General features: G+C 46.3%; 2 protein-coding genes across 15 annotated transcripts; both read right to left on the bottom strand.

Annotated features, from left to right (window-relative positions):
- Positions 1-4: 4 nt before the first annotated feature.
- Positions 5-7,811, bottom strand: LOC130513657 (phosphatidate phosphatase LPIN2-like). 5 transcript variants are annotated; one of them, XM_057012562.1, is made up of 20 exons: positions 7,728-7,811; positions 5,235-5,435; positions 4,820-4,915; positions 4,357-4,649; positions 4,170-4,286; positions 3,934-4,057; positions 3,459-3,861; positions 3,201-3,300; positions 2,924-3,111; positions 2,759-2,852; positions 2,617-2,686; positions 2,453-2,536; positions 2,223-2,302; positions 1,740-1,890; positions 1,442-1,590; positions 1,269-1,355; positions 1,007-1,159; positions 754-868; positions 566-669; positions 5-489 (listed from the first exon to the last, which is right to left on the bottom strand). In XM_057012562.1, exons 2-20 carry the CDS (start codon positions 5,424-5,426, stop codon positions 345-347), a joined length of 2,745 nt encoding a protein of 914 aa, XP_056868542.1. In that variant the 5' UTR covers positions 5,427-5,435; positions 7,728-7,811; the 3' UTR covers positions 5-344. The 5 variants fall into 5 exon arrangements, with proteins under 5 accessions (XP_056868542.1, XP_056868543.1, XP_056868541.1 ...); XM_057012563.1 differs by having other exon boundaries at positions 5,235-5,454; positions 7,728-7,782; XM_057012561.1 differs by lacking the exon at positions 7,728-7,811 and adding an exon at positions 7,580-7,718.
- Positions 7,325-24,681, bottom strand: myom1b (myomesin 1b). 10 transcript variants are annotated; one of them, XM_057012544.1, is made up of 42 exons: positions 24,522-24,681; positions 24,089-24,281; positions 23,087-23,215; positions 22,828-23,002; positions 22,121-22,278; positions 21,942-22,034; positions 21,191-21,279; positions 21,060-21,101; positions 20,550-20,564; positions 20,123-20,284; positions 19,867-20,028; positions 19,281-19,422; positions 18,990-19,189; positions 18,608-18,661; positions 18,398-18,522; positions 18,135-18,318; positions 17,877-18,051; positions 17,650-17,771; positions 16,282-16,299; positions 14,713-14,909; positions 14,507-14,633; positions 14,238-14,422; positions 14,048-14,162; positions 13,820-13,976; positions 13,635-13,741; positions 13,512-13,556; positions 13,289-13,425; positions 13,064-13,208; positions 12,589-12,648; positions 12,437-12,504; positions 12,251-12,364; positions 11,755-11,814; positions 11,447-11,534; positions 11,335-11,373; positions 11,153-11,258; positions 10,918-11,081; positions 10,806-10,842; positions 10,693-10,715; positions 10,528-10,583; positions 10,238-10,453; positions 8,499-8,640; positions 7,325-8,429 (listed from the first exon to the last, which is right to left on the bottom strand). In XM_057012544.1, the coding sequence occupies exons 2-42, from the start codon at positions 24,238-24,240 to the stop codon at positions 8,194-8,196; spliced, it is 4,821 nt and encodes a 1,606-aa protein (XP_056868524.1). In that variant the 5' UTR covers positions 24,241-24,281; positions 24,522-24,681; the 3' UTR covers positions 7,325-8,193. The 10 variants fall into 10 exon arrangements, with proteins under 10 accessions (XP_056868524.1, XP_056868528.1, XP_056868529.1 ...); XM_057012548.1 differs by having other exon boundaries at positions 24,134-24,281; XM_057012549.1 differs by lacking the exon at positions 11,755-11,814.

Here is a 24,681-nt window from a genome sequence, read left to right as displayed (position 1 = left end):
GTGCTGCCGACACTGTGAATAACTTGCAAAGTTATTTAGTCATTAATATTTTGTTTTTTCCAAAATCAACCAATCTTAAATCTTAACACAAATAAAATGAATTTTAAATAGTGGTTTATCATTTTACATAATTTAAACCTGATCAGTCGATTCGATTATATGTTACGATTAAACTCCGTAATCACAAAAACTGGAAAATCTCATCACTTTCATGGAAAGAATACAAGAACACATTCTCATCTCTGGTTTCTGCTTCACTCTTAAAAGCCGCCCCAGTGAACCTTATCTGACCTGGAAATAACTGATTTAAGTGGCATGTTTGCGGGGTGCGTGCAAATTATGGCCTAACGCAGCTCCTGTAGGCACACCTGAGCGATGGGCTGCCTCCAGAAACAGAAGGAGCTGAACTCTGGGCAGCAGAAGGTGGCGCTGTGCTGTGAACTCCGTAAAGGAAAAACGTGCTCCACCAGCTCACTCAGCCGGCCGTAGCTGTGAGATAAAACCCAACATTGTTTTCCAGAGGCTAAAAATAACTCCTGGATGTTGGCAACGCTTCGATACTCACGACGTTTTATTTCCTCGGGCCTGCTCCAGGATTAACTCCCCTCTGGGATTTACCGTGAAGATCCGACACGCCGGAACGCCAACTTGCTTGTAAGCAAACACGTCCTGAAAGCCCAGAGAGGCATCAGCGCGTTTGTACTTCCTGAATCCTGAAATTTCACTAAAATCAGGGCAAAATCGTGTATTTACGCTGTCTCTGTTTCCAAACGCCGCGTAGAAGGGACATGTGTTCGGAGAAAAAAGGTTCCTGATGTCCGCCAGACACTCCACCTTGAATTTCTCAGGCTTCTTTTCGATGATCTCTCTAAAAAAAGGGATGAAGCTGCGATTTTTAAACATGAAATAAACAGTTTCGATTCGCAATACGCGGCGTGTGAAAGCTGTGTTCCGTGCAAATCAGAGTCGCAAAGCTGCAGGTCCGTATGTTTCGGATCACACAGACCTGTGGAAGGCAGAAAAGAGGCTGCTGGGGGACAGCATGAGGGGTCCTTGAGGCAGCAGCGTCCCTCTGTCGTTCACCCAGTGCAGGTACCCTCGGGTCATGTCAGCCATGCCGATCGCTCGGGCCGAACAGTACAGGAACTTATAACCGTTCCTACGGCAGACAGATGAGGATGATTGGGTTTTATGATCTAATAAAGTTAACTCACTTGCTAAAATTAAGGTTGGAATCACAGCGGTCCAGGATGCGCGAGAGGCCTTACTCGTGCACCGAGTGGTAAAGCTTAGCGATTCCTTGATGAGTCCAGTCTTTACCGAGCTGAGGCAGAATTTGACCAAACACGTCTGATCTTTGGGAGGGGAAACAAAAACCCAGATATCCTGTTACCGTCCAGAGTGTTTCAAGCAGGATGCAGACAGTTTAAAGTCCTCTTACTTTGTGATGGTCCCATCGATGTCAGAAACGATGACCTTGTCGTCCCAGTTCCACAGGTAGATGGTGCCCTCGCAGCGACACGTCCCCTGGTACTGAGTGGTTATGCTAAAGGTGACATCGTTGGGTCCATCTCGGAGCTTCAGGCTGGCCTACAGGGCACATGCAAAATGTATCGTTAACACTGTGGGACATAGAATCAGAGTCGTCGTGTCATCTGTGCTTTGTAATCTGTTTAAAAGCTTCTGTCACTTAACGCATATCAGGAAAAACAGGCAGTGTAAGTAACCAATCATCGCACTATCTGGTCAGATGACAGGCGCAGGGACTTCCTGTAGGAGTGACAAGGCGCCGAGCCTTCCGTCTGCACATGATTAGCCTGTGTCGGGACAGGCGCCACAGTGTTCAGCTCCTTGGTGTCATCATCGCTGGACCACTCTGCCGCTTTCTGGCTGCAGGGGAGAATAAAGGAAAAATACGAGTAAACACAAGCTGGTGGCCAAAGTGAATGGCATCATTTCATTTAATTAGAAAGTGAAATAAAATAATCTATGAGAGAAAAGCTCGCAAACTCTTCTAAATCTGTACAAATGTGTCAGCAGTAGCGCTCTTAGCCACCAGGGGGCAGCAGACATGTCCTGTTTTATTAAATTAACAATATCCAGAACATCGCTGTATACTTAAACAAGAATCACAAGTTGTTTACACGTTTTTTTGCTGTCTAACATGTTCAGCTTGCGCTGCTTGTGTTGTGTGTCATGGGTGAGCGTTGCTGCTGACTCACTGTGTTTGTGGGGCCTGGTGCAGGGCTGGACTGTCCCTGCTCAGAGACTCCTGCCTCTCTAACTTGATCTCTGCTGAAGACTGAAAAAGAAGAGAAGAATCACAAGAAGCAGCCATGACATCAACAAAAGAGCGATGCCACGGTTACAGATGAATTTGAGGATTATTTTCTTCAATTGACTGGAATGAAAAATACATAAATCTAGCAGCTGGTGATAATTCAGTGTGTACCTGCTTTACGCTGCTTTTTCTCCAGAACCACCAGCGTCCAGACTTTTTAGGCATTCTCTCTTTCACCCAGGCCTCCTCAGTAGCCTGCCAATCACATTTAAGACTTATGTGTAAACATATACTAAACAAAACTTCCATTAAAACAGGCAAAATTGAAGATTCACCTTTGGCAAATTCTTCTGAAAAGCCTGCATACAAAGGATCAAAGGCGCTGCCAGTGTCCAGTTATAATACCTGGAAGAGCAAAGCCCATCTGAGCAACACGTGGACCTCACAAAGCTGCATGTGCGTGGGAACAAGACTCGCCTGTTTGCAATTTTAACCACCAAGTTTGGGTTGTCAATTATTGCAGGATTCTCTGCAAATTCATTGTAGGTGATGATGTGCTCCAGGAATTTATCTACGGTGGATAAAAGGGGGTGAAAATGTATTTACCAACGTAGAAATGATGCCACCTTTTTTTCCGTGTACCTTTGGAGATCTCGGAGTTCTCACCGACGCCCCCGCACAAGGACAGAGTGACATCTGGAAGATCGGCGGTGGAGTCAGACAGGCACTCGGTGCCGCTGTCCGCCGCCGCACTGCCCACGGACTGGGGCGACTGGGAGCCGGAGCGCCCTCCCATCTCCACCCAGTGTTTAGGAACATTCTCAGACTCACTGAAAACAGTCCGGCTCATCATTTTCACACATCGGGAAACACCCATGTTAGTGAGGAAGTTTACTCTTAATAACTGCCTCCTTCGTACCTTTTGGGGAAATACCGGGCAATAACTTCTGGTTCAAGGACATTCAGGTCATCCAGGTAAATATCTTCAGGTCCCTGATGTTGGCTCCTCTTCCTCACACCTTCACAGAGAACTAAGTTACGAGTGTTGTATTTTATCTCACTTCCTCCTCTTCTTCAGTGCATCAAATCAGGGGCAATAACCACATCCTTCCTCAAATCAACCACTTACATTCTTGTGTCTGTACATGAACTTTTCTCTATGCTATAAAAGTGTTACCTCTCTTGGTGCTGGGGGAGTCTGCGGCCCTTGAATCAGCCTTAGCGCCGCCTCCGCCGGCAGCAGAGCCGCTGTCCCTGCGGCTGGGCGGCGACGAAGTCCACCTGGTCTTTCGCGCACATTTCGTGCCGACTTGAGTGTTTGCAGGACAGGGAAAGTCTGAGAGCTCCGGCTCGTTGTTGGTGAAGTTTGTATCGCACGGTGACGCTTCGAGCGGCTGCAGTTTGAGGCTGTGTGGCTCTAGTCTGATGGTTCGAGGTTCTGGCTTTATAATGCTGCATGCAGGATCTATTTTACCACACTGTTCCGCCAGGGCGTCTGTGCTTAAGATAACCCTGAAATGTGTCTTCTCAGAGGGAGTGATGCTGAGAATCTTCGGCTCCGATTTGTCCTTTTTGTTCACCTGGATACCAGGAAAAAAAACCATAAAAACACAAATTACCAGATTTGTTGACACTAAAGGTTTAAGTCTCACCCTGGTGGACTCGGGGAACTCCCCCCAGCTCCAGCGCATGTGGGACTCTGCTCTGAGAATGGTGTCTTCAGGTTTCATCAGCTCAGAGTCGCTGTTGGGTGACATGTTCTCAGACATGTCAAGGCTGTCAACAAATAAAAAGAATCTACTTTCCTCCCAGGTCCAATCTGCTTCAATCAGCACTAAGGACTATTTTTGTCAGAAAACTGGTCATGGTAACAATGAAATGGTCATACACAGTGCACGGAGACCAGTCTCCATCAGAGAAGGGGTAGCTGTCCCATTCCAGGGCTGTGACAGGGGAATGTTGCCTGAGGTCCGTGTTCTCATTGGTCGTAGTTGATGAGGATGCACTGAAGAGAAGGAACACTGTAATTAAGTCAAAGTTTACAGCCGCGATTGTAAACCCAGCCTCAAACCAACCCTTGGCTGCGAGTCTTCTCTTCATCTGAGCTCATCTCGCACAGCTCCACCTCCCTGCCCGCAGGTGACGTTTGCTCCTCTTTGCGCAGCTCCACTTTGTGCCTTTTCCTACGTCTCTTCCTCTTTTTGCCGGCTGTGCTGGGGCAGACCTGCACATTTCCCGTAGGTGGGTGTTCTGGATCCAGAGGTGGGCGGTTCCCCATCCCCGACTCCCCACATCTGCCCTCTCTGCCCCTGAGGCCAGCCTCTTCTGTCGTAATGGGCGAGGTCATCAGGTGAGTTGGGACAACCTCCTGTGGAAAACAAAATAAAGTGAATTCTCCCGCAACAGAGCTACATGCTGAACACACTAAACAAAAGGTGATGGGAGTATGAGGAAAGTGAGGGCTCCCTCTGGTGGTGGGCTGCAGAAAGGTTGCTGCATACTATAGAAATTACAGTCGATTTTAACCGCAGGACTCACATCTTGCTGCTCCGTCTCCTGGACAAAAAAGGCCTCTCCGTTGTCTCCGAGCTTCATGTGTAAATCCACTGGCTCTCCATTGATTTCAATGTCAATCTGCAAAGTCGAAACCGCGCTTTGATCTTTACCTCGATCAACGTGGTAAACCTCACGAAACACCGTGAAAGGGTCTAAACAATGTGCCACAGAAGAATTAGGCAGAAAGGGGGGAAAAAACAACAATCCAAAGCTTTGTGTGAAGGATTACTGCTGTTAGCAAAGGCTTAGTAAACTGGAGTAGGACTGGAACTGGCCTAACTTAATAAAGAAAGAATAAGAAGGTAAATAACGATGATATTATAGAAAAATATCGAAAACCTGCATTTTCATTAGGTGATATGATACGAATGATGTGAAAATCTAATCGGGCGCTCACTATTTTCTCCCTGGACCGCAGCACTCCCAGTTTTCCAAAGCGCACGTGGAAGGGGGAGCACTGGAACGTTCCGTCGGGCTGTCGGACCACGATCACATCGATGCAGCCTGACAGCGTGGCCTGATTGAGACCCTTGTACAGCTCCTTCACCGTCACCAGCACCTGGCCCGCCAGCTGCCCCACGTAGTTCATGGTGTCCACCTGCCCGTAAACACGCCCACTTTAACGCACAAATAAATGAACAACCGTGGTTTACAATACCCAGTCTGGGTGCCGGTGCACCATCTGAAGCACGTCAGTCCCTGGACACAGGGGCTCTGTCCCATTTTCCTCAAAATAGCAGTCGGCTGGTGGAGGTGGTCCTGCTTGATTTTTGAATAACTTTGACTTCTATTTGCATTCATTTCAACTTTTAAATTAGAGAAAATTAGCCTTACATTACAAAATGTTCCACTTTAGACATTAAAAGTGATGAATTCTCCAGGAAAAAGTCAGGGAATAAACTATTCCCACTGCTCGTGACCCCGAAACCTTTCAGACTGATTCAAATTCCAAGTACTTAATCTGGCAAGACAGTAGGAGGTGGGAACGCTTTGTAAGCAACAATTAAGTGAGAATAAAATCTAATCATATAGAAATAATATAACAATAAGTTATATTAGTCTGAGTTGAAGGGTGAGTTTAAAACCTTGGCAGGATTAGAGTTGGATTTGTGAACTGGCGAAAGCAAGATCAGTTCAGGGTTCAATTTAAATAAAGAGAAACTTTCCTGGATGTGAATCCTCATATAGAACTCACCAGAGTCCACAGGGACCTGAGCTGCAGCCTCTGGTCCTGCTCTATAGGAAACCTGTCTGACAGATCCATGTCACCACAGCTGGACTGATCCTCCTTCAGCCGACCTGCTGCAGCCGCCGCCGCTCTGCGCCACATACCGCTAACCCTCTCTCACCCTTCTGACAGGGAAAATTAGCCCAATGTGAACCCAAAACACACTTATGTAATCTGACTTAGTAGAGGGCACCAGCTTTTTTTCCAGAGAAAAAGGTCTGGAGATCATTTTAAGTCGAATGAACGCGGCATTTTGAGACCAATCCACTGCCAGGGGCGCTACCTTTTGCACTGGCTGTGTCGGTGAAAAGGGCAACAGATACACATACTAAACGTTGAGGTAACACGACATTTCCACTGCAGTTTTGCACTGCGGGACATTGTTGAATTCACACGCACACAAAGCAGAAGTGCCCAGATGAGAGGCAGATCTCTCCAGTGAGCTCAGCTGATGCAGCATCACTCAGAGCCTCAAAACACGCAGCAACACCACAGAGGGAACAGCTTCATCCCCAAACTTCACATTTAAAATGTTAATTCCTGAACTACCAGGGTTCAGATTTAGACCTGAGATGTACAGTATTTGGGGGGGGGGGGGGGGAATCTATCGAGATAAGCTTTTAGAGGGGGGAAGAGTGGTTAACTAAAGTTTTTACCTCTTTAAAACTAGTACAATTCTAATCGACAGCCCTATCATCATACTTCTCCTTTGAGCAATACGTTATAAAATGTGGTTTGTGACTCAAATCCTGCACAGCCGCTTGTTATCCAACAGTTACTGGAGACCTGACAAGGTGCTAATCCCCCTAACAGGATTAGAACAAATCTAGCTTTCACTGTCCTGCTGACTGCACCCTAAAGGGACTCTGCTTTGACCAATATTATGTCACATATTGGCCATTCTGCTAAGGCTAAACCATAGTTAACATTGCCTTAAAGAATACCAGGCTGTTGCTCCATTGACAACAGTATATTAGCAGATGCCATCTTGTTTTTAACTTTTGGAGCAAGTTTAAACTTTACATAAAATACTCCCAAGCAACAACAACACATGATGCTTCTGGTAAAATGAACTGAAATCAGACTGAAATCATAATCTCCACATCTGATGATCGCAAATGACAGTTCATCTTCAAAGAAAAGCTTCAGCAGAGAACACATACAATAATTTAGGGCTTTAAATGTTGTCAGTGGTTATTTTAAGCATACAAATATGAAGTATCAGTCCAGGAAGTGAGACCACACACTTCAGAAAAGCCGGGTCTTTTTAATAGGAAGAATGAGTTCTGACACAACTAGCAGCACATTGAGGCATAATTCTTATTTTAATGTCACAGGTTAGTCAAAACAAAGCAATCTGCACATCCAGGTAGAGGAACGGCTTTTATAGAGGCAGTAAAATGTTTAAATCAACAAAAAATGAAAATCAACCCTACATGACTCAGTGATAACCAGCTGCATGCTGAGGTCGTAAATGACTATATTTTAATGGGATGCCCAATAGCTCAGCTTACCTAACGTGAGTTAAACAAACCGCTAACTTCAATGAGCCGCAGGGGGGCGATTCCGCGCTGACGGTGTAAAACACGAACGGGAATCCTTCCACATTCTTTGTGTCCATCTCTTATGTTTGGTAAGAAGCGGAGAAAGAGCCCATCCTACCTGCTGGCCCAGAGGTTCGGCCACAGTCACACCGACGATCGGCTTCTCGACCCGCAGGTAGTTCGGTAATAATCGGCTCTCTCCGGAGCCGGGGCCGAACGCGTCACGTGATCAAGCAGAGCCGAGGACACGTGATTGTTACAGAGAATGCATGACGGGATGTATAGTCTTAAAAATCAGAGGCTAAACTTTATAATTTACACGGGAATAATTCGTGTTTTCACTCAAACCGGTGTCGAGTGTTCTTTAGAAACACATATAAAGGATAAAAAGATGCACGCGACATGTAAATCTATACGCGAACGCTGACAAACATCGTGTTATTAATCGCATAAACTAACAAAGCAGCTTATTCCGTTAAAGAATTGTGGTAGATTATAATAATTAGCAGTTAAACGAAAGAAATACAAAATATTAAAGAGTCAACATCAAACTTGTTGAATAACACGTGTCCTATTAAATTTCTCTATTTGCCTCCTGCAGCAATACTTTCTGTTTCCTTAAGTGTTTCAGCTTCCTCTGATGCTTCTGCAGGCTGCTTGGGAGGCTTTGATGGGTCAAAAGTTAACAGCTGGTCAACATCCTTCTGTTTTAAATCATCTTTTTGAGCAGAATCTGGGGTTTTTGGCTCCGCAGCAGCAGCAGCAGCAATCTTCTCCTCATTTTTCTGCACGTCTTGTGGAAGAGCCCTTGTTGCAGAATCTGCAGAGCAATCATCAGCACATGTTTCAGCTTACTCTCTAACAAACAGCTTTGTTTCAATCCTCTCACCTTTCTGCTTCTGTGATTTGGAACTAGAGCCTGGAGTTTTCATCTTTTCTTTCGGGGTGTTTGGACCAAACACCACATTTCCTTCTGCATCGGTCCAATATGAAGTCACCCCCATGTCCGGTGTTCCCTCTGAGACCTCCAGCTATGTGAAGACAAAACTCCAGTTAGACAGAATGGCACCGTGTTATAAAAGCCCTGCTGAATGACAGCATCCAAAATAATCGACTACTCACCAAAGAAGTTCAGTGAGGGTTGAACTACTGAGTCGAAAAGTTTGTCGTAGCTGAATTTATAATCACGATTGCGTGTCGAATTTTAGATTTTATGCTGCAAAATTGTGGCATGTCAAAGAAAAATAATATTATATGGGGCTAATTTAAAAACACGGAAAATGCTAATATCTACAAAGACGGACCCGAATTATTTATTTTATTGGAAACGTCTTCATAAGTGACTGAAAGTACAATGATTAGAATCCTAAATATGAAGTAAGCTAAAAATATATTTGTTATTTTATTGCCAAATCTGATACACGTAGCATTTGGAGCATTCTAGCTTAGCATAGAACTAAAAACTAGGATCCACTTGCAAAGTGATGTTAAACGTGAGATATAGGTACAATGATTTACAAAAAATAAATGAAGTCTTGTGCATCACTGGGTTTTAGCGGCAGACAAGGAAACATGCTATGTTTTCTTTCGTCGAGAGGTGTTTTGTGGCCTTTGTTTTCATCTAGCTGATCTATTTTCCAGAGCATTGTGAGTTCAGGGGGATGTCTTCATGCTGGAGGTTGATCTTCAGGCAATGTGGGTCTACGGGAACACGACTGGGAGTGAACAAGGAAAGAGTGAAAGGAAAACCCAGTGGAAGGTGTGCGTCAAAAGTGGGAACACTTAGAGAGGAAGAGGACGTGAGGAAGCACATGCTCATGTTTTTGTTTATTAGTTTCACCATAAACACAGGGCAACAGGAGGTGATGCGCTGAGTCGACAGTCTTCATAACAGCGAGACTGTCATCGTCATCATCACAGGGAAGATGAAGGACTAGGAGATTACAGCGATGAAGGACGGCAAACATACATAATTACTACAGACAGGGAGACAGTGGATTCAGAAGCAGCAGAATAATCACTAGAACATTTAGCCTGTTTGCAGCACATTCTGCATCATTCTGCATTATCCTTGAAAATATACCATGGCTTTAGTCCCATTTAGTTCTGCTAACATGCTCGTGACCTGCAGTGAAGCTATCAAATCTTTCTTTTTAACTTTTCATTTGTTTAAACAAAAGTAATTTAAACTGCACAAGCCGTTCTTTTGAAGCAGTAGCGCACGAGGATGTTTCAAATCATTCAATGTTGTTCATCTAAGGACGCATTAATGGAGCAATACATTGTTCCTCAAGGGCTAAATGTTAGAATTGACTATGCAGAATGTGCAGCAAATAAGATAAAACCTGTAATTTATTGATTTACAGGCACATCTACCTTCTGTATTGGCTTTCAGGATAACTGCTATTATTATTGCCGGTGAACTTATTTATTACCGTTACTGAACATTTCATTTTCAGCACTTCTATGATTTATGTTCTACACATATCTCACGCGTCCTCAAACCTTTTTCTTCTTCACCCTTTCGGCTCCAACATTTTTTGGGGGGGTTTGTACATATTTACGACAAAGTTTGGACCGCGTTTATTTTTTCTTGCTGCCCGCCTCATCCGGGATGAAGACACTTACGGTGAAGTCCCCGCTCTCTGTGCCGTACTTGTTCTTCACCAGGATGCTGTACTTGCCGCTGTCCGACGTGTTCACGCCGGTGACGAAGAAGTTGGCGAACTTGCCCGACTCGAACTTGAGGATGATGTGCCCGTCCGTCGTGATCTCCTTGTCGTTCTTCAGCCAGGTGACCTCCGGCACAGGGTCACCCGAGATGTTGCACGTGAGACTGAGAGCCTGGCGTGACAAAAGAGGACCCGCTGAGTAAAAAGGGTGTGGTGGCGGCAGAAAACGGAGGCGAACCTGTTTACCTTCCCCTCCTGTATGGTGACCACGTCTGGCAGACCCCCTGCCACACGCGCGCGACCTGTAAAGAAACACAAATAAATTCAGTCATTAGCCGTCATTCATTCATTCTAAAGTCATTAGCCTGGAGTCTAGCTCTGTCGTAAATGGGCGGATTTTAACAGACTTGCCTCTTTCTGCGATGGCAGCAGCTCTGTTGAGGCGAAACAAGACAGAAAAAGAAAATCAAGTCTCCACGCTGTTATTGACGGGACATGAAGCTAATACCGATGCTCCAACTCACTTGAGTCTCTGGAATTCTGCATAAGCGTCTTCAAAAGCTGCAAAACCAAAGAGTTATTTCTAAATTTCCAATTTCGTTGGTCAGCGGGAGCGCTGGATCCACTCGGCCTCACCTTGTCCGGTCAGCTCGACGGTCCTCCTCACCCCACCCTTCCCGTCGTAGAAGTCGATGGCGTACTCTCCCATGTCCTTCTCCGTGGGCTCTGTGATCTGCAGGAATATCTGCTCCCCCACCACGCCGCTCTTGATGCGGTCGGAGAAGGCGATGGCCGAGTTCCTGCCAGCGAGACGGCCGAGTCAGATCCGACATTCCCAAGCAAACGCTCACACAGGTGGACGCGGACTCACTTGTACTGCCACGTGACCTGCAGCAGGTCGTTGTAGTAACTGACAAACGTGTAGAGCCTGATGCCCTGGTCTGTGCTGGTGATCTTCAGCGGCGTGGAGGAGTTAGCTGCAATTTAGAGTCAAATGTGTGTTCCAAGATGAATCAGGGCAGCGTGTGAGCAGCTGACAGAAGGGCTCCTTACCGATAAAACTGAAGACCTCGTTCATCAAGTCTTTGAAGCCTAGAGGAGAACATAAAGAGTGATCCACCTGCTCCAGCTGGGACATAACTGTGTCGGCGTTTCACAGAGCTACCTTGATCTTTCAAATTCAACGTGGACGTGTCCTTTCCTCTGTCGTCCTTCAGAACGACCTCATAAACACCAGCGTCCTTCTTGGAAATCTGTCCGAGAGAGCCGAAAACCACCGATTCAGCCACGGAAAGTCAAAGGATTATAATCTCGCATTCATCCGAAAGGGCAAGCTCTCTCTGGTTCTATACTGAAAACACGTATATGACGCAAAAGCAAAAAAGCACACGGACGGACGGACGGACGGAGATAAAAGGTCGAGTAAAATCAAAGCATTCTCAGGCAGAACAAAAACCAGAAATGTTCCAGAACTTTTAGTCTTCTCCAGATTACGTGGTCGGCATAGTCTGCTGTGTCTGCCGGGGAGGCGCGCTGAAATGGGGACACACGTGACATCATGTTTATAAAGTGGCTGCGGGAAGGCCGGGTCAGTGAATGCCACACGGACAGATGTTTGGACACAACACAGCGGGATGGGAGTGAGCTTGGAGAGGTGATGGTGTGAGACAGATAGAACAGAGGGCAGAACAGGAGGAAAATGTAAGAGTGCAAGATAATGAATTGACTTGTGATGTAAAATTTTTAATACAGACCAAAGATTTTTTTTAGCAATTTCTGTGGTAATTTGGCTGTTTCGCATCTGGGGGACCAACACTGAAGCAACAGGTACTCAGAAAACGTGAAGGATCCGCACATTTCTGCAGTGTAGGTGGTGTGTTTACACTCATATATGCAAATGAAGGCAGTCACAGTCAAACAGTACACAAATATACAGGTAAAGTCAGACATCCGCCTTGACTCATCTCACCTGAGCAATTTCCAGTTTCAGCACCCCCTCGGTGAAGCTGAGGTGTTCGTCCGCTTTGATTTCTTGACCATCTTTGTACCACAGTGCCGAGGTTTCCTTCTTAATATTCCCTACCTATAGATCCAAAATGCCATGGAATCCATCCATCAAATATTTACCTTAAGCGTCTTAAAAGTTCAGTCTCACCTTGCATTTTAGCACAACGCAACACTCTGGTGTCACCTCATATCCCAGATATTCGATAAAATGTGGACCTAAACAAAAACACAACATTTACAGCAGATGAACAAGAGCAATTAGCAGTAATGCATGTGTACGGAAGGACGCCTGTGCTTCACCCTGCTTCCTGAACCATTCTTTCCTCTGGAACTCTGATTCCTTCTGCAGCTCCTTGAAAACTGCAAGGACATGGACCCCGTCAGTTCAAACTGCTTGTTATTAAAAGTACTTCATAATATGAATGAAAACATATTTAAAAATCGAAATCAGGATGTCTGTTATAGTGATGTAAACTGAACAAAAACTAAAACTTATTCCTTACTTTGCGTCAATAGAATTATAGGAGATACATCAAAACTGTCAGCCTTTGCTGTTGACACAAAATACTTTACTGGCCTCTAGTGTTTAACAGATGTAACTACACAATTAAAACTGCCATAAAGACGCAGGAATTTAATTTTTCCATAAAATATTGATATTACTACGTCCATCGATGCTTTGATATGGATATACATAGTAAATTTTCCTTCCTCTTTCTACATCAATACAGTTCAGGGCTCTGTCTTTAGATTCTTTCATTTTAACCAAACGTACCATCTCCTATCAGAACTAAACTGGACTGGTTGGTGGCTTTCCCATCTTGCAACTGGAAGGTAAAGGTGCCCTCATCTGCTGGAGTCAGGGACTCCATAATCATCTCAATAACACCGGTGTTCTTGTCAAAGTTCATCTTGTATTTCTGCAAATGAAAATATCGCAACGCTCAGATATAACACGAACGCCGATCACTGAGGGTCCTCTTATTTTCCATTCCCTCACCTCCCCCTGAGAGAGAGAGCTTTCATTGAACACGTAATCCACTTTGCCGTTAGCTGAAATCTTGTCAGCCTGCAGCCAGAAGCGAACTTTGCCCTTCTCCAGCAGCTCCACTGCCAAATCTGACTTCAGCGGAATAACTGGTTTGGAGAGAAGAGAGACGGCTGAAAGAGACAGTCCAAATCAGAGCAGCAACAACTGCAAAAAAATAAAATAAAACACTCACTGGGAAATTTGTGGTCGTGACTGAGCTTCTGCAGCCTCTTCAACTCTGAGAAAGACAGATGAGGTGATAAATACAGGTGGAGGACAAGCAGATGTTCTCACGTCCTTTGTGGGTGTTGCCGACCTTCCTCAGACAGGGTGAAGCTGGAAGAAGCTCCGTCAGTGTGGGTGACAAAACAGGAATAAATGCCAACGTCCTCCTCCCCGAGACCACTGAAAACTGCTTTGGACCTGCGGGACAGTTCAGGGGCGACGCATGAATAACCCTGAGGGATGCGGCCTCAGTCGGAGTGATTCGCTTCGTCTCACTTGTTCCCTTTGGTCTCTACAACCAGGCGGGACGAGTCTGTTATGTCCTCGTAGTTCTTGGACCACACAAACTTGGAGTCGGGGGTCAAATCGCAGCATTCAAAGTTCAGCGAGACAACGCCATCGTCGTCGACGTCCACAACGAAGTCCTTAGTGCCTGAGGACAGAGAAAAGGGTTGAAAAGGCCTGGCTAGGGCATCTCTCCGTCGTCTTACGCTCCATCTTTACCTGGCTTGGTCACTGCTGATACCGGCTCTGTGGCCTCGGAGCTTTTGCCGACACCGGCTTTGTTTTGGGCGCGCACGCGGAACACGAACGTCTCTGCCTCCTTCAGATTCTTAATCTGCGGAAGGAACGGGAGAGGATCAAAGCGGATCCATCAGGGGAGCGATTCTTTTTAAGTCCCACGGCGGCTGACCTTGAGGAACATCTTCTCCGTGGCCTTGTTGTTGACTCCCCTCCACGCCTCCTCTGGTGCGTCCGCCTCTTTCATGTCCACGTAGAACCCGTTGATGGGGTCGCGGCCCTGGTACACTGGGGGTTTCCACAGTAACACCAGGGAGTCGCTCCGCACCTCTCTTATTTGCAGGTCATGGGGAGGACCTGTCATTCACAACAGGGGTTAGAAAACCAACATGGATCAAACACTGCAGATCAATAAGTCTGATTGAGGAGCGTGTGATCGACCTGGCACGGCGATGGTCCACTCCTCACACAGGAAGGTGTCACTGGGCAGAGACGGGACACCAACCCCGGCAATGTTGGCTGCCCTCACCTGGAACTGGTACTTCCTGTTCTCTTTCAGGTCAGTAACCTAGGAGCCAATCATCAAAAGGTTCCTGTCTACAATGGTCCTATGGTGATCGGGAACTATTGATCTGACATCTGCTCACCCTGTAGGCCCTCTCGCTGATAGCTCGTACGTTTGCCTCGTGCCACTTTCCTGGCAGGCCGTCAACCACCTCACGGTAATCCACAAAGTAGCCGGTGACATCGGCGCCGCCGATCGAGGTCGGCTGTTTCCAGGCCAGCACCATAGAGTCGCGCACGCTCTCCAGCACGGTGATGCCGTAGGGTGGAGTAGGGGATGCTGGGACGACAGAGACTCAAATGAAAACCATGCTGGGCAGTGGGGGAACTGGATGAGGTCATGGGAAAAAGAAGCACCAACATGAGCCAAAGGCTAATTCCTGTGATCCTGGATTGTTCAGTATTATGTAGAGACAGACAAATCTTAGCTTAGCATCCAGTTAGCCTTGCTGTGCAAAAAAGTGATTCACTAAAGCTTGTCTTCACTGGTAACCAGTTAGCTGTTCTCCTGTTTTCAAGCTTTATGCTAAGCTAGCCAGTCTACGGATTAGTGTATGAGTCCTGGTGACATCTTGTGGCAGGAATAGAGATTGCCTGTCCTCAAATCACTGGCTTTTCAAGGCTGTTATTTTTTTATACATTAAAGTTTATTTTACCTGTATATTATTATATCAACACTCTAGACTACAAATGAGGAAAACAAGAGTGTACCATGTGTGCCATAGGTCCATTAAGGATTAAGAATTTACATTATCTTTTTGACCTTGAGTTTTGAGACTTGGATTTAAAAGAATCTGCAGTAAAGTCTGAGACATAGAGATAGTAAATTTGCCTGGCACAGACAAATGTCAACACCTGCTCTCTTTAGGGGAGATAGTGCTCAGCCTAAAGGTTAAAGGTCACCAGCTCTAGGGTGACCCACTTTCTGATCGTGTGTTAAAATGTTTCCAGGTCCTGAGGTGGCAGAAGCAGGACATTGGTGGTGAGCAGCACTGGTGGAGGGTGTGACGATGCTGAGTGACAGACTGGTGATCTTCTACTGCGACTTACCTTTGATTGATGATTACCAACGACTTCGACAACGAATTACACATTTAAAATATCGTAAATGCTGCATCACATATGTGAAGGGAGAAGGGTAGACTTTAGAGGTTTTCCAAGGTTTTCCATCTCTGCCCAGTGCTCACCTGCTGACCGTTTCCCAGGCCTGGCGGTCTCCTGATTAGCTGAAGCACCTACAGAGGACTTACGTGCCTGTTTGGTGTCGGGCTCAGAGATCGTCCCTAGGGCCTGATCCTGAACCCCAGCAGCGCCCGGGTCTAAATGTGCAGCTATGTCAGTAAGTGAGTCACAAACTGAGTCTGACACAGATTCAGAGTCTTTAGCCAGGTCGGGGGTGCAGCAGGAGCGGCCTCCCTCGCACCCTTTGTTTTTACCCTCCGTGGGGCGGGGCCTCGAGACGCCTGAGGTAGCGGCCCCGGCCCCGGCCCCGGCCCCAGCCCCCTCCCTGGCTTCAGTGTCAGTCTGAGCTTTACTGCATGTTTGCTTAGTGTCAGGGGAGTACTGGACAGTGTCATGCGTGCCCGTCCAGCGTGGCCTGTGCTCAGTTAGTGGGCCAATTTTACCCCTCGGCCCCATCTCTGGAAACACACCGTGAGGGATGCCGCCCCCTACAGGATTAGCAGAAAAAAGAAAAAACACAGGCCATTCACAAGATTCCTTAAACATTCAGATTAAAACAAAAGGAAAGTAGAAAATGTCATTATAAGCATGTTTTTAATTTGTAAAAAAACTGCAGTGTCCTCATTGACTTGAGAAAATATGAAGACAAGATGGCCAACAAGTGACATCCACGTAAAGAGATGAGTTGATTTCAATTGTTACTATGGAAACATGCAGAGAGGGAAAACGGATAAGTCATTGAGTATAAATGCGAAGGATTTGCACGAGTCTTTAATGAAACAAAACACTGAGATGCTGGAACATGCTGAAGGAGGATCATCCCAGTTAATGCAGAGAGGATTCAGGGAACATGCAGAAAACATCACAGTAGCTACGATACGTTTAATTTGATCTGATTAAACATTTCAAATGCAAAAGTCTGTTCTGTGGATATAATGCATTCATTTATTATTATTATTTTTTAAATGATACTTTCTTGGTTTGCACAGATTAATTAAAGATTTGGTCCTCAGTGAAACTACGGTGGCTCCCGGGGGACCAAATACAGAGGCTGATTGTTGTAGATAAATTTGTAAACTAGCACGAGAAATGTATATTAAAAACTACAAAAATGCTCACACTAAATACTAAAAATAGATACTTATCAAAATTCTTATCCAAGTCATTCTAGCCATCATGGAGGCAGTAACACTAGATTTCTATAAATAGCTCCTTGAAAGTGCATGAAACCACAGTGATGAGTATGCTGAATGGATTATAAATGTGTTAAACAGGAGTTAGGAGGCAGGTTATGACAGGCAAACTTTAAAGGGTGCCGGTGGGGTGGGAGAGGTTTGTGATTTCTGCTACCTTTAACACCACGTGAGCGGGGTTGCAGACACCTCTTGTGTCCGGGGGACACGAGGAGAAAAAGGTGCATGTGGTGGGACACTGGGCTGGTTTGTAACGACCGCTGAATTGGATCTCACTGACCCAAATTAGAGGAAGTCTACAAGTCCTGACCCTGACCCTGCCTCAGGCGGCGCAGGGTGGGGAAGAGGGGTGGTGGTTGTGGTGGTTGGCGTGGCTGGAGGGAGGTGGGAGAGGAGGGCACATAACAGTGCACAACAACGGGACAGGGTGACAGAGGAACCATGGTGGTGGAAGAGCGGGAGTACAGATACTATGTAAGGAGTGACAACAGCGCGGCATCTCGTCAAATATCAAATAAAGGAGCAGAAACGACATAAATTGAAAGATATTTTTCTCAAATCGTTACAGATCTAGTTTAAACAGAGTAATCGGTGTCACACTGGTGCTTATTTGAGCCTCCTGCTTTAAGGTGGAGGTTTACTCACCAATAGCAGCCTTCACCTCCACCGGCTCAGACTCCGGGGAGAACTGGCTGAGCCCTGCTGCGTTCAATGCCCTCACCCTGAACACGTATTTCTCTCCTGTCGTCAGTCCGTGGCAGATGAACCTGCAGAAGCATCCGCCAGATTTCCCATTTGAAGTAACCTTCATAACTGACCGAGACAAGGAGCTCAGGCTACGCGTGAACGTGCGTGTGCGCCATGATTTTTACCTGGTGCCATTTACGGGTTTGTTGTTGCATGGCTCCCACACCTGGCTGCCCACGATGCTGCCCTCAATGTAGTAGCCGACCAACTCTCTGGCATCACGGGAGGCCTCCCAGGACACAACCACGGACGTATCCGTGTTTCTGGTGGGGACCACTCTCCCTGGGGCTGATGGGATATCTGTGGGCCGGATATAAGGTTTATTTATCACCATAAAGGCTGCTGCTGTTATGATGCGAGAGTGCGCCGCTTTGTGTCCTGACCAAGCTTGTCGCCAACAGTGGTGGCTTCGGTGGGGTCTGACGGCTCGCCGACACCGGCGGAGTTGCAGCAGCGGACGCGGAAGCTGTAGGACTTCCCCTCGGCGAGATCGAAGAGTGCAAATCGTGGAGACTTAACGGGGATCTCTGTGTTCACCCTCTGCCAGCTGTCTGTGCCTGAGACACACTGAGAAACACAGATGCGCGTCTCTCTGTCAGTATAAAGGCTTTACTTTAGAAGATATTAGAGAATAAAGCAGCATCACCTTCTCAACATAGTACATGACGCCCTCAAGGCCTTTCCCCGCAGGCGGCTTCCAGCTCAGGACCACGTAGTTCTTGGTTGCCTCCGTCACCTGTAGCTCAAGAGGTCGACCAGGAACAATACCCTCTGTTGGTCAGAAAAAAAATATTTTGAGAGATGTGGAGGCTCTTCAAAAATAAAATAAAAATTAGGCTGTTAAAATTAGGTTTACCTGCAGGCTCCTCCTCTGTGACAATGATTTGTCCAGTCCAGGGAGCAGAGGTACCTGAAGATGATTCGATATCATTATATTTAATTTCAACATTTAACAAAAGTAAGATTTCAATGTACTTATAGGGGACTAATAATTTTCGAAAGGTGCCTCCTAATATCTTACTCTCAGAGGCCGGATGCTGCCCCCTACTGGACTAAATAGTACACTACAGTTTAAAAGTGGACAAAATTGAAATCAGAACAACAAACCATAAACCTGAAAAGTTTCTTTCTCTTTACTCGTTAATGTAGTGTCCCCTTTTCTGCTATCCTCGTTATTTTAATACAGGTAACATTTTAAGAGTTTTCAGGGACAAACTGAGGGAGAAGCAGCAACATGCCTCTCATCCGTGCACGGTCAGCCGGGTCCATGGCAGCCACTGGCTCGGACACTCTGGACGGGTGGCTCATGCCGCTGTTGTTTACCGCGCGCACACGGAAGAGGTAGGAACGACCCTCCACCAGGCCGGTAACGGGGAAACGAGCAAACTTCACCGGCGTGTCATTGCACTGGATCCAGTGGTTGGTTCCAACCTCACATCTGCATGTGTGAGGGAAGAAAACAGTTCAGCTTCTGATTTGGTTCCATCATCCTCTAGACAACTCTGAGAGTTTTTGCTGGACCGACTGACCGGTCCACAAAATATCCCAAAATCGAGTTTCCACCATCGACGGCTGGCTGCTTCCAGGTGACGATAATGTAATCCTTGTTGGCATCCAGACAGCGCACGTCTAGCGGGGAGCCCGGAGCTCCCTCAACCTCAGCATCGGCATCTGGAAAAACCAGAATCTGCTTTGACTTGAGAAGTACAAATGGATAGGGTCAAATTAAAGTAACGGTAAAGCCAGTGCAGGAGAAGGGACAGGCTGTTCGCGCCATCTGCCCTCAGAGACAAACTCATTCCAAAGCTCAGCTAGTCTGAAAACACCCCCACTGTGCCTGGATCAGCCAGCATTTCTCTGTGGAGACTACACCTACAGTAACAACAGCATCAACTCTCTGGCTGGTTCTATTGGAAGGGGTTTGGAAGCAGAGGCCTCAAAGGTCAGATTGTCCCTGAAGGCACCAAAGATCAGTTTCACTGCACTTCCCGGAAACTCCCTGACAAATGGACACCACAGATATCCTAGTCCACTCACTCACGTTCAAGGGCTCAGTTGCGGTACTTTCACAGGACACAGTTTGATTTGAAATCTAAAGCGTAAGCATAATCACACCTCTGACAAAGACGTAAGCTGAGTAGGTCTCGTATCCAGACTTGGTGGTGACCCGCAGGGTGTAGAGGCCTTCGTCCTCTTTGTTGAGGTGGCTGAGCGTCAGCGTGGCTCTGTCTCCACTCCAGTGCATGTGTTGCCATTTGGAGGGAGACAACAGAACATCTAAGAGGGGTTATGAAAAAAAAAGATGGAGGCGGCCCTTGTCAGCATTAGAGTTATACCACTCAGACCAGTACAATAGCTGGAGGCTGCTTACCGTCGCGGTACCACTGGATCCCGGGCTGGTAGCCTTGCAGCACCGGGTAAATGACGACCGTGCAGCCCAGACTCATGGTCTCACCTTCTCTTCCAAACGATACACCAAACTTATCGACGATGTGAGTCTGGAAAGTGATGCCATACTCAGACACGGGCCCATCTACAGGGGGATAATGAGTCGTTATGGGGGGGCATAATGGAACAAAACGGTTCTGACAACCCAAACTCAAATCAAGCAGTAGGGTAGGAAAAAGAAACCACAAGAGCAGTTTTATTAAAACAGACAAATTCAGACACAGAGAGATGAAGTTCTTTAAGGAGAGTAGTGTACAGAGAGGTGTTGTCATGCACACACAAGGTTCATGAGGTCAGTGGAAACATCAAGTTCACCACATTATCAAAACGGACTCCTGTAGCCCTGTTACCTTGACGACGGGCTCCTGCATCATTGCCACAACATCAAGGAAACAAAAAAAATGTTAGTGCAAAAGCAGCCACAAATTTCTGTTTTATTTCTCCATGTAATTTCTACAAGTGTTTAAAAGTGCTCAAATTCAAGAGTCCCTTTTCGTTGAGCCCTCTTCCGCCAGGGGGCAGCAGAGTTCAGTAAAACAAAGGGCCACAAAGAAGAACACTAAACATCGTGTGTAGGGGCACAGATGTTTTCTGAAGTTATGGTGGATGCCAAAACACAAAGAGAACAGCAAAACTGGTTCATAAACTGATCAGTATATCAAAATAGAACTTCAGTATAACTTAAAATAATTTCTCAGCAAGTGTTGGATATTCTTGTTTGCTAACATGCACCAAACAAGTGTGACAAATTAAGACCTCATATGAATATCCAGGCAGTGAATTTTAGCTTTTTCTCCCAGTTATTTAATGCCCTTTTAATCCCAGAAACCAGCTAAAATGTTCAAACAAGTAATACTAACGTCTGGGTGCTGGCAGGAACTCATCGACTTCACCTTTGAACCCTAGAACAGACAATAACAGATACAGTGTGTGTGTAGTGATGATGATTACAGGACTCGTGTCTGTTGTTTGAAGACTAAGTGTGATTTACTTTTAACAACGACAGAGGCAAATGCAGACAGCTCTCCCTTTGAGTTCATAGCAGAGACGCGATACTGCGCCGTATCCTCAAAATCACACCTGAAAGAGGAGGAGATCACATGGTTAATGTCCATCATACACATTTTATCATTCCTAAGGGGTCCGGTGTACCGGGCCCTACCCCCACCTCAGCATGGGCCCCCATCGGCTATGTTAATGATGCCACGTGACTCCTCTGAAGCGTTTCAAACCTCTTGGCCAGGAATACTCTGGCAATAAATAGACACCGCTGGTGATATCATTGAAAACCAGCTGGTTTTGGTCCCTTTAAAGTTTCTGGTTGAAAATGTTGTGTGTGACTTCGTTATTTAACAGTGATTTGCTCTGGATAGCAACTGTAACTATTTAAAAAATCCCTTAAGAGACGATTAGTTAGCCATAAGCTTAGTACAAAAACAAGAGATAACCCATTTTCCCTATAGAGATGATAAGAGAATCTCCTATTACTTTAATTTCAGGGTCATTGTACACCTAAGTTACTTAAAGCTGCAGTTTTTTTTCCTTGAAGGAGCTATTGCTAACAATAAGCTAATCTGCCATTTTTTACAGTGTATAACGTGTAGATAATACACACTCCTGAGCATCCCGCTGGACCCCTTTTGTTTTGAATACAAATCATGCAATCTATGAAATAAACCTGGCGAATCTTTTAAACAGTTCACCGGGTTTTATTGTTATTTTGGCCAATTTGCTACACTTACTTGTTGATCTCCAGCGAGTGGATGTTGTAGCTGCTGTCAATTTTATACTTGCCAGGATTGGCAAGAGGGTCGATTGTCACATTGTTTTTGTACCTTTCGGAGGGAGGCAGAAAAATATGAAATGACAAAACGAACAGACCGAAAGGAGAGAAATGAGAAGGGTGATGTAGGTGACCTACCAGACGACCCGTGGGTCAGGCCAGCCGCTGACGGTGCAGTGCAGGCGCACGCACTGTTTCTCCCACACGGTGTGGGAGCGGGGTTTTATCACAAACTCTGGGGAGTGCATCAGGCTGTCAGTGTTCATGCGCTTAAAGTGTTCCTCGTGTTCATGGATCTAAAAAGAGAGACGCCAAAATCACAAAAGCCCAAGAAGGTGCGCTCAAAGGTGCGCTTCTTTATCGGCTGAAGATACATGATGCTGTAGCAGCACAAAGCAGAGCGCACGTGCAAATATGCAATTCTCACGGGCCGGAGCGTGTGCTGTTCATTTGAATAGCTTGGCCGGCGTTCAGGCCTGTCTATTTTGTGCATCGGTTAAGCCAGGGCAAGATGACCACACCAGTGGGAATCTGCCCCATCGTCTCTCAAGAAACACAATCTCCTGAGGAATCTCTCACCCGCCATGGTTATGTGGCGGAGTGGAGAGAAATTAATACAGTACAAGGATCACTGTAGCTTTAATAATCCTCAATGAATCGTTATGGTTACTACTTCATATATATGTCGGCTATCATCTAGCCACAGACACTTGGTGCTCACAAGCAGCATTAAACTTAATCCGGGATATTCGTGTGGAGGATATAACCGGATGATATGTTTATGCTCGTGTGATGTCTGTCCGGTGGCCGGGAAATGTTTCCATGTGGATCTCAGCCCCACTGACCCTTTTGTTCAGAGAGATGTGTTCAGCGGACCGGCGCACGGCCTCCTTCCTGGAGATCAGCTCTGACCTCTCCGTCTCCAGGCCGCTGTTGAACACGCCGCTGCGAGACGCGTACGCAGCACAGCGGCTCGCGCTCGATTCCTCCGTGTCCAAATATCCCGCTCCAAACTCATGGCTGGAGGAGGCGTGCCGTGGGGAGCAAGGCACACCTTAAGATGGATTCAGCATTTGGGGATTCACACTGCAAAACGTTGGTTACCTGCCCCTGAAGAGAGGCACTACATAGCCGATGATTTGGTTCTCTTTGTCCACAGCCAAGTAAGTTGGCTTGACTCTCTTTGACGCCGGGCTGAGTCTGCCCACCTCCAGCCCAGAATGAGAAGACAGTCTGGGACATATAGAACACCGTCAGAGAGCACAACAAACCGTGTCAAATGTGGGGATGACGGGGGAGGAGTGGAGTGGATGGTTTAGTGATGATTCTTTAGCAATCCACGATCATGATGAGGTGAAATATTTTTAAATTAATCCCAACTGTGTGAACTGTCCCTTTAATTTTAAGGCATGTAACGATAAAACTGGATTTTAGTTTGCCTACCTGCTGCAATGGGATCTACTCTGGGCTGGGTTGTTGGGAGTTTAGAGTATGAGATAACATGTGCCCGATAAGGTGGGGGGGGGGGGGTTGTTGGGTTGACAGGTCGACTGCCCTCATTTTTCCACTATCTGGGTCACTTCCATGTCATATATCACATCAGAAAGCCTTTCGAACCAGTGTACATCTTCTAAATGCTTTAATTTTAGAAAAAATTCCCAGGATGAAGCTGCGTAATATCTGTAAATGCTTTAAAGCTGAAAGATGTTAATTCACAACAGCAACACCGGAATCAAATGTCAAGTCTGGGGATGACAAAGTGTCACTTGCTACTCTCATGTAAGCACGGGTCAAGATGCTATTTCAGTCTCTTCCATGTACTATCGCCGATTATGTAAGATTTAATTTCCTTACAGCCTCTTTCATTTTGCATGACAGAAATGGCTCCTCGGGTCTAGATGTCATTGGGATTTGCCAGCGTGCTTGAAAACGCATGCAAGATTTTCATGCAGGGTCCAGAAACCAGCTAGTGGATCTGAATTCGGCGGTTAGCGGGGCGGGTGATCCGGGAGGAGGTGTGATGGAGGTGAACTTGATCAGATGATCAGATGATGGTGGGCGGTGGTGTTAAGCTGGGCTGATGAGGGTCTTTGTCTTCCTCCTTACCCTCTGCCCCCGCTGCCAAAGCTGCTGCTGTGGTTAGCAGCGTACCTGCTGCTGGACTGGTACTGCTCCAGTTTGGCGTCCGTCTCCCTGCTACGGTAACTACGGTCGTAGTGGCGATGGTGCCTCTGGTAGAAGGGTATGGATCCAGACATCCTGCTGGCAGCGCCTGGTGCTTTTTGTTTCCTTTTTGTCTCTATTAGTTAGTATTTAACAGCAGGATACTTTAACATGCCAAACATGCTTTTGTCTAATTAACGTGACCTGAATATGGTGTTAATCAGCTGTGCTGACTAGAATAACACAAAATGTTGCATAATTCAATGTAAGAAATATATAGTACGAGTTTACTAACAAAGCATAGCAGATATTCAGGATTTTCCCGTCATGCCGACACAGACAAATGCAACACTTCCGGCAGGATGCCTGCACCTACCCTGGCCCCAAATTCCAGACTTTCCCCAGGAAAAGGTGTTCCGACTCCAGGCGTAAAGCTTGATATCCCAGAAAACCTACAGGTAGGTGCTTACAGTGGCTGCAGGCTCCACAACAAAAATAATATTGGCCCCTGCCAGAGTGTCCCAGCAGCAGCCGCA

This window comes from Takifugu flavidus, chromosome 17, assembly GCF_003711565.1.
Source record: "Takifugu flavidus isolate HTHZ2018 chromosome 17, ASM371156v2, whole genome shotgun sequence".
Lineage (NCBI taxonomy): Eukaryota > Metazoa > Chordata > Actinopteri > Tetraodontiformes > Tetraodontidae > Takifugu > Takifugu flavidus.
This window is presented reverse-complemented; position numbering and strand designations above follow the sequence as displayed.

What these genes read in the sequence shown, in the direction of transcription:
- LOC130513657 (XM_057012559.1), bottom strand. Translation starts at nt 6,167, where the DNA reads ATGTGGCGCAGAGCGGCGGCGGCTGCAGCAGGTCGGCTGAAGGAGGAT. An exon ending in GTGGTTAAAATTGCAAACAG is followed by an intron (nt 2,687 to 2,758) that starts GCGAGTCTTGTT and finishes TTGCTCTTCCAG; the next exon opens with GTATTATAACTGGACACTGG. An exon ending in CTCTTTTCTGCCTTCCACAG is followed by an intron (nt 869 to 1,006) that starts GTCTGTGTGATC and finishes CCCTTTTTTTAG; the next exon opens with AGAGATCATCGAAAAGAAGC.
- myom1b (XM_057012544.1), bottom strand. Translation starts at nt 24,240, where the DNA reads ATGTCTGGATCCATACCCTTCTACCAGAGGCACCATCGCCACTACGAC. An exon ending in TGCCTCTGTCGTTGTTAAAA is followed by an intron (nt 21,102 to 21,190) that starts GTAAATCACACT and finishes TGTCTGTTCTAG; the next exon opens with GGTTCAAAGGTGAAGTCGAT. An exon ending in TGCTGCCATCGCAGAAAGAG is followed by an intron (nt 10,584 to 10,692) that starts GCAAGTCTGTTA and finishes GTTTCTTTACAG; the next exon opens with GTCGCGCGCGTGTGGCAGGG.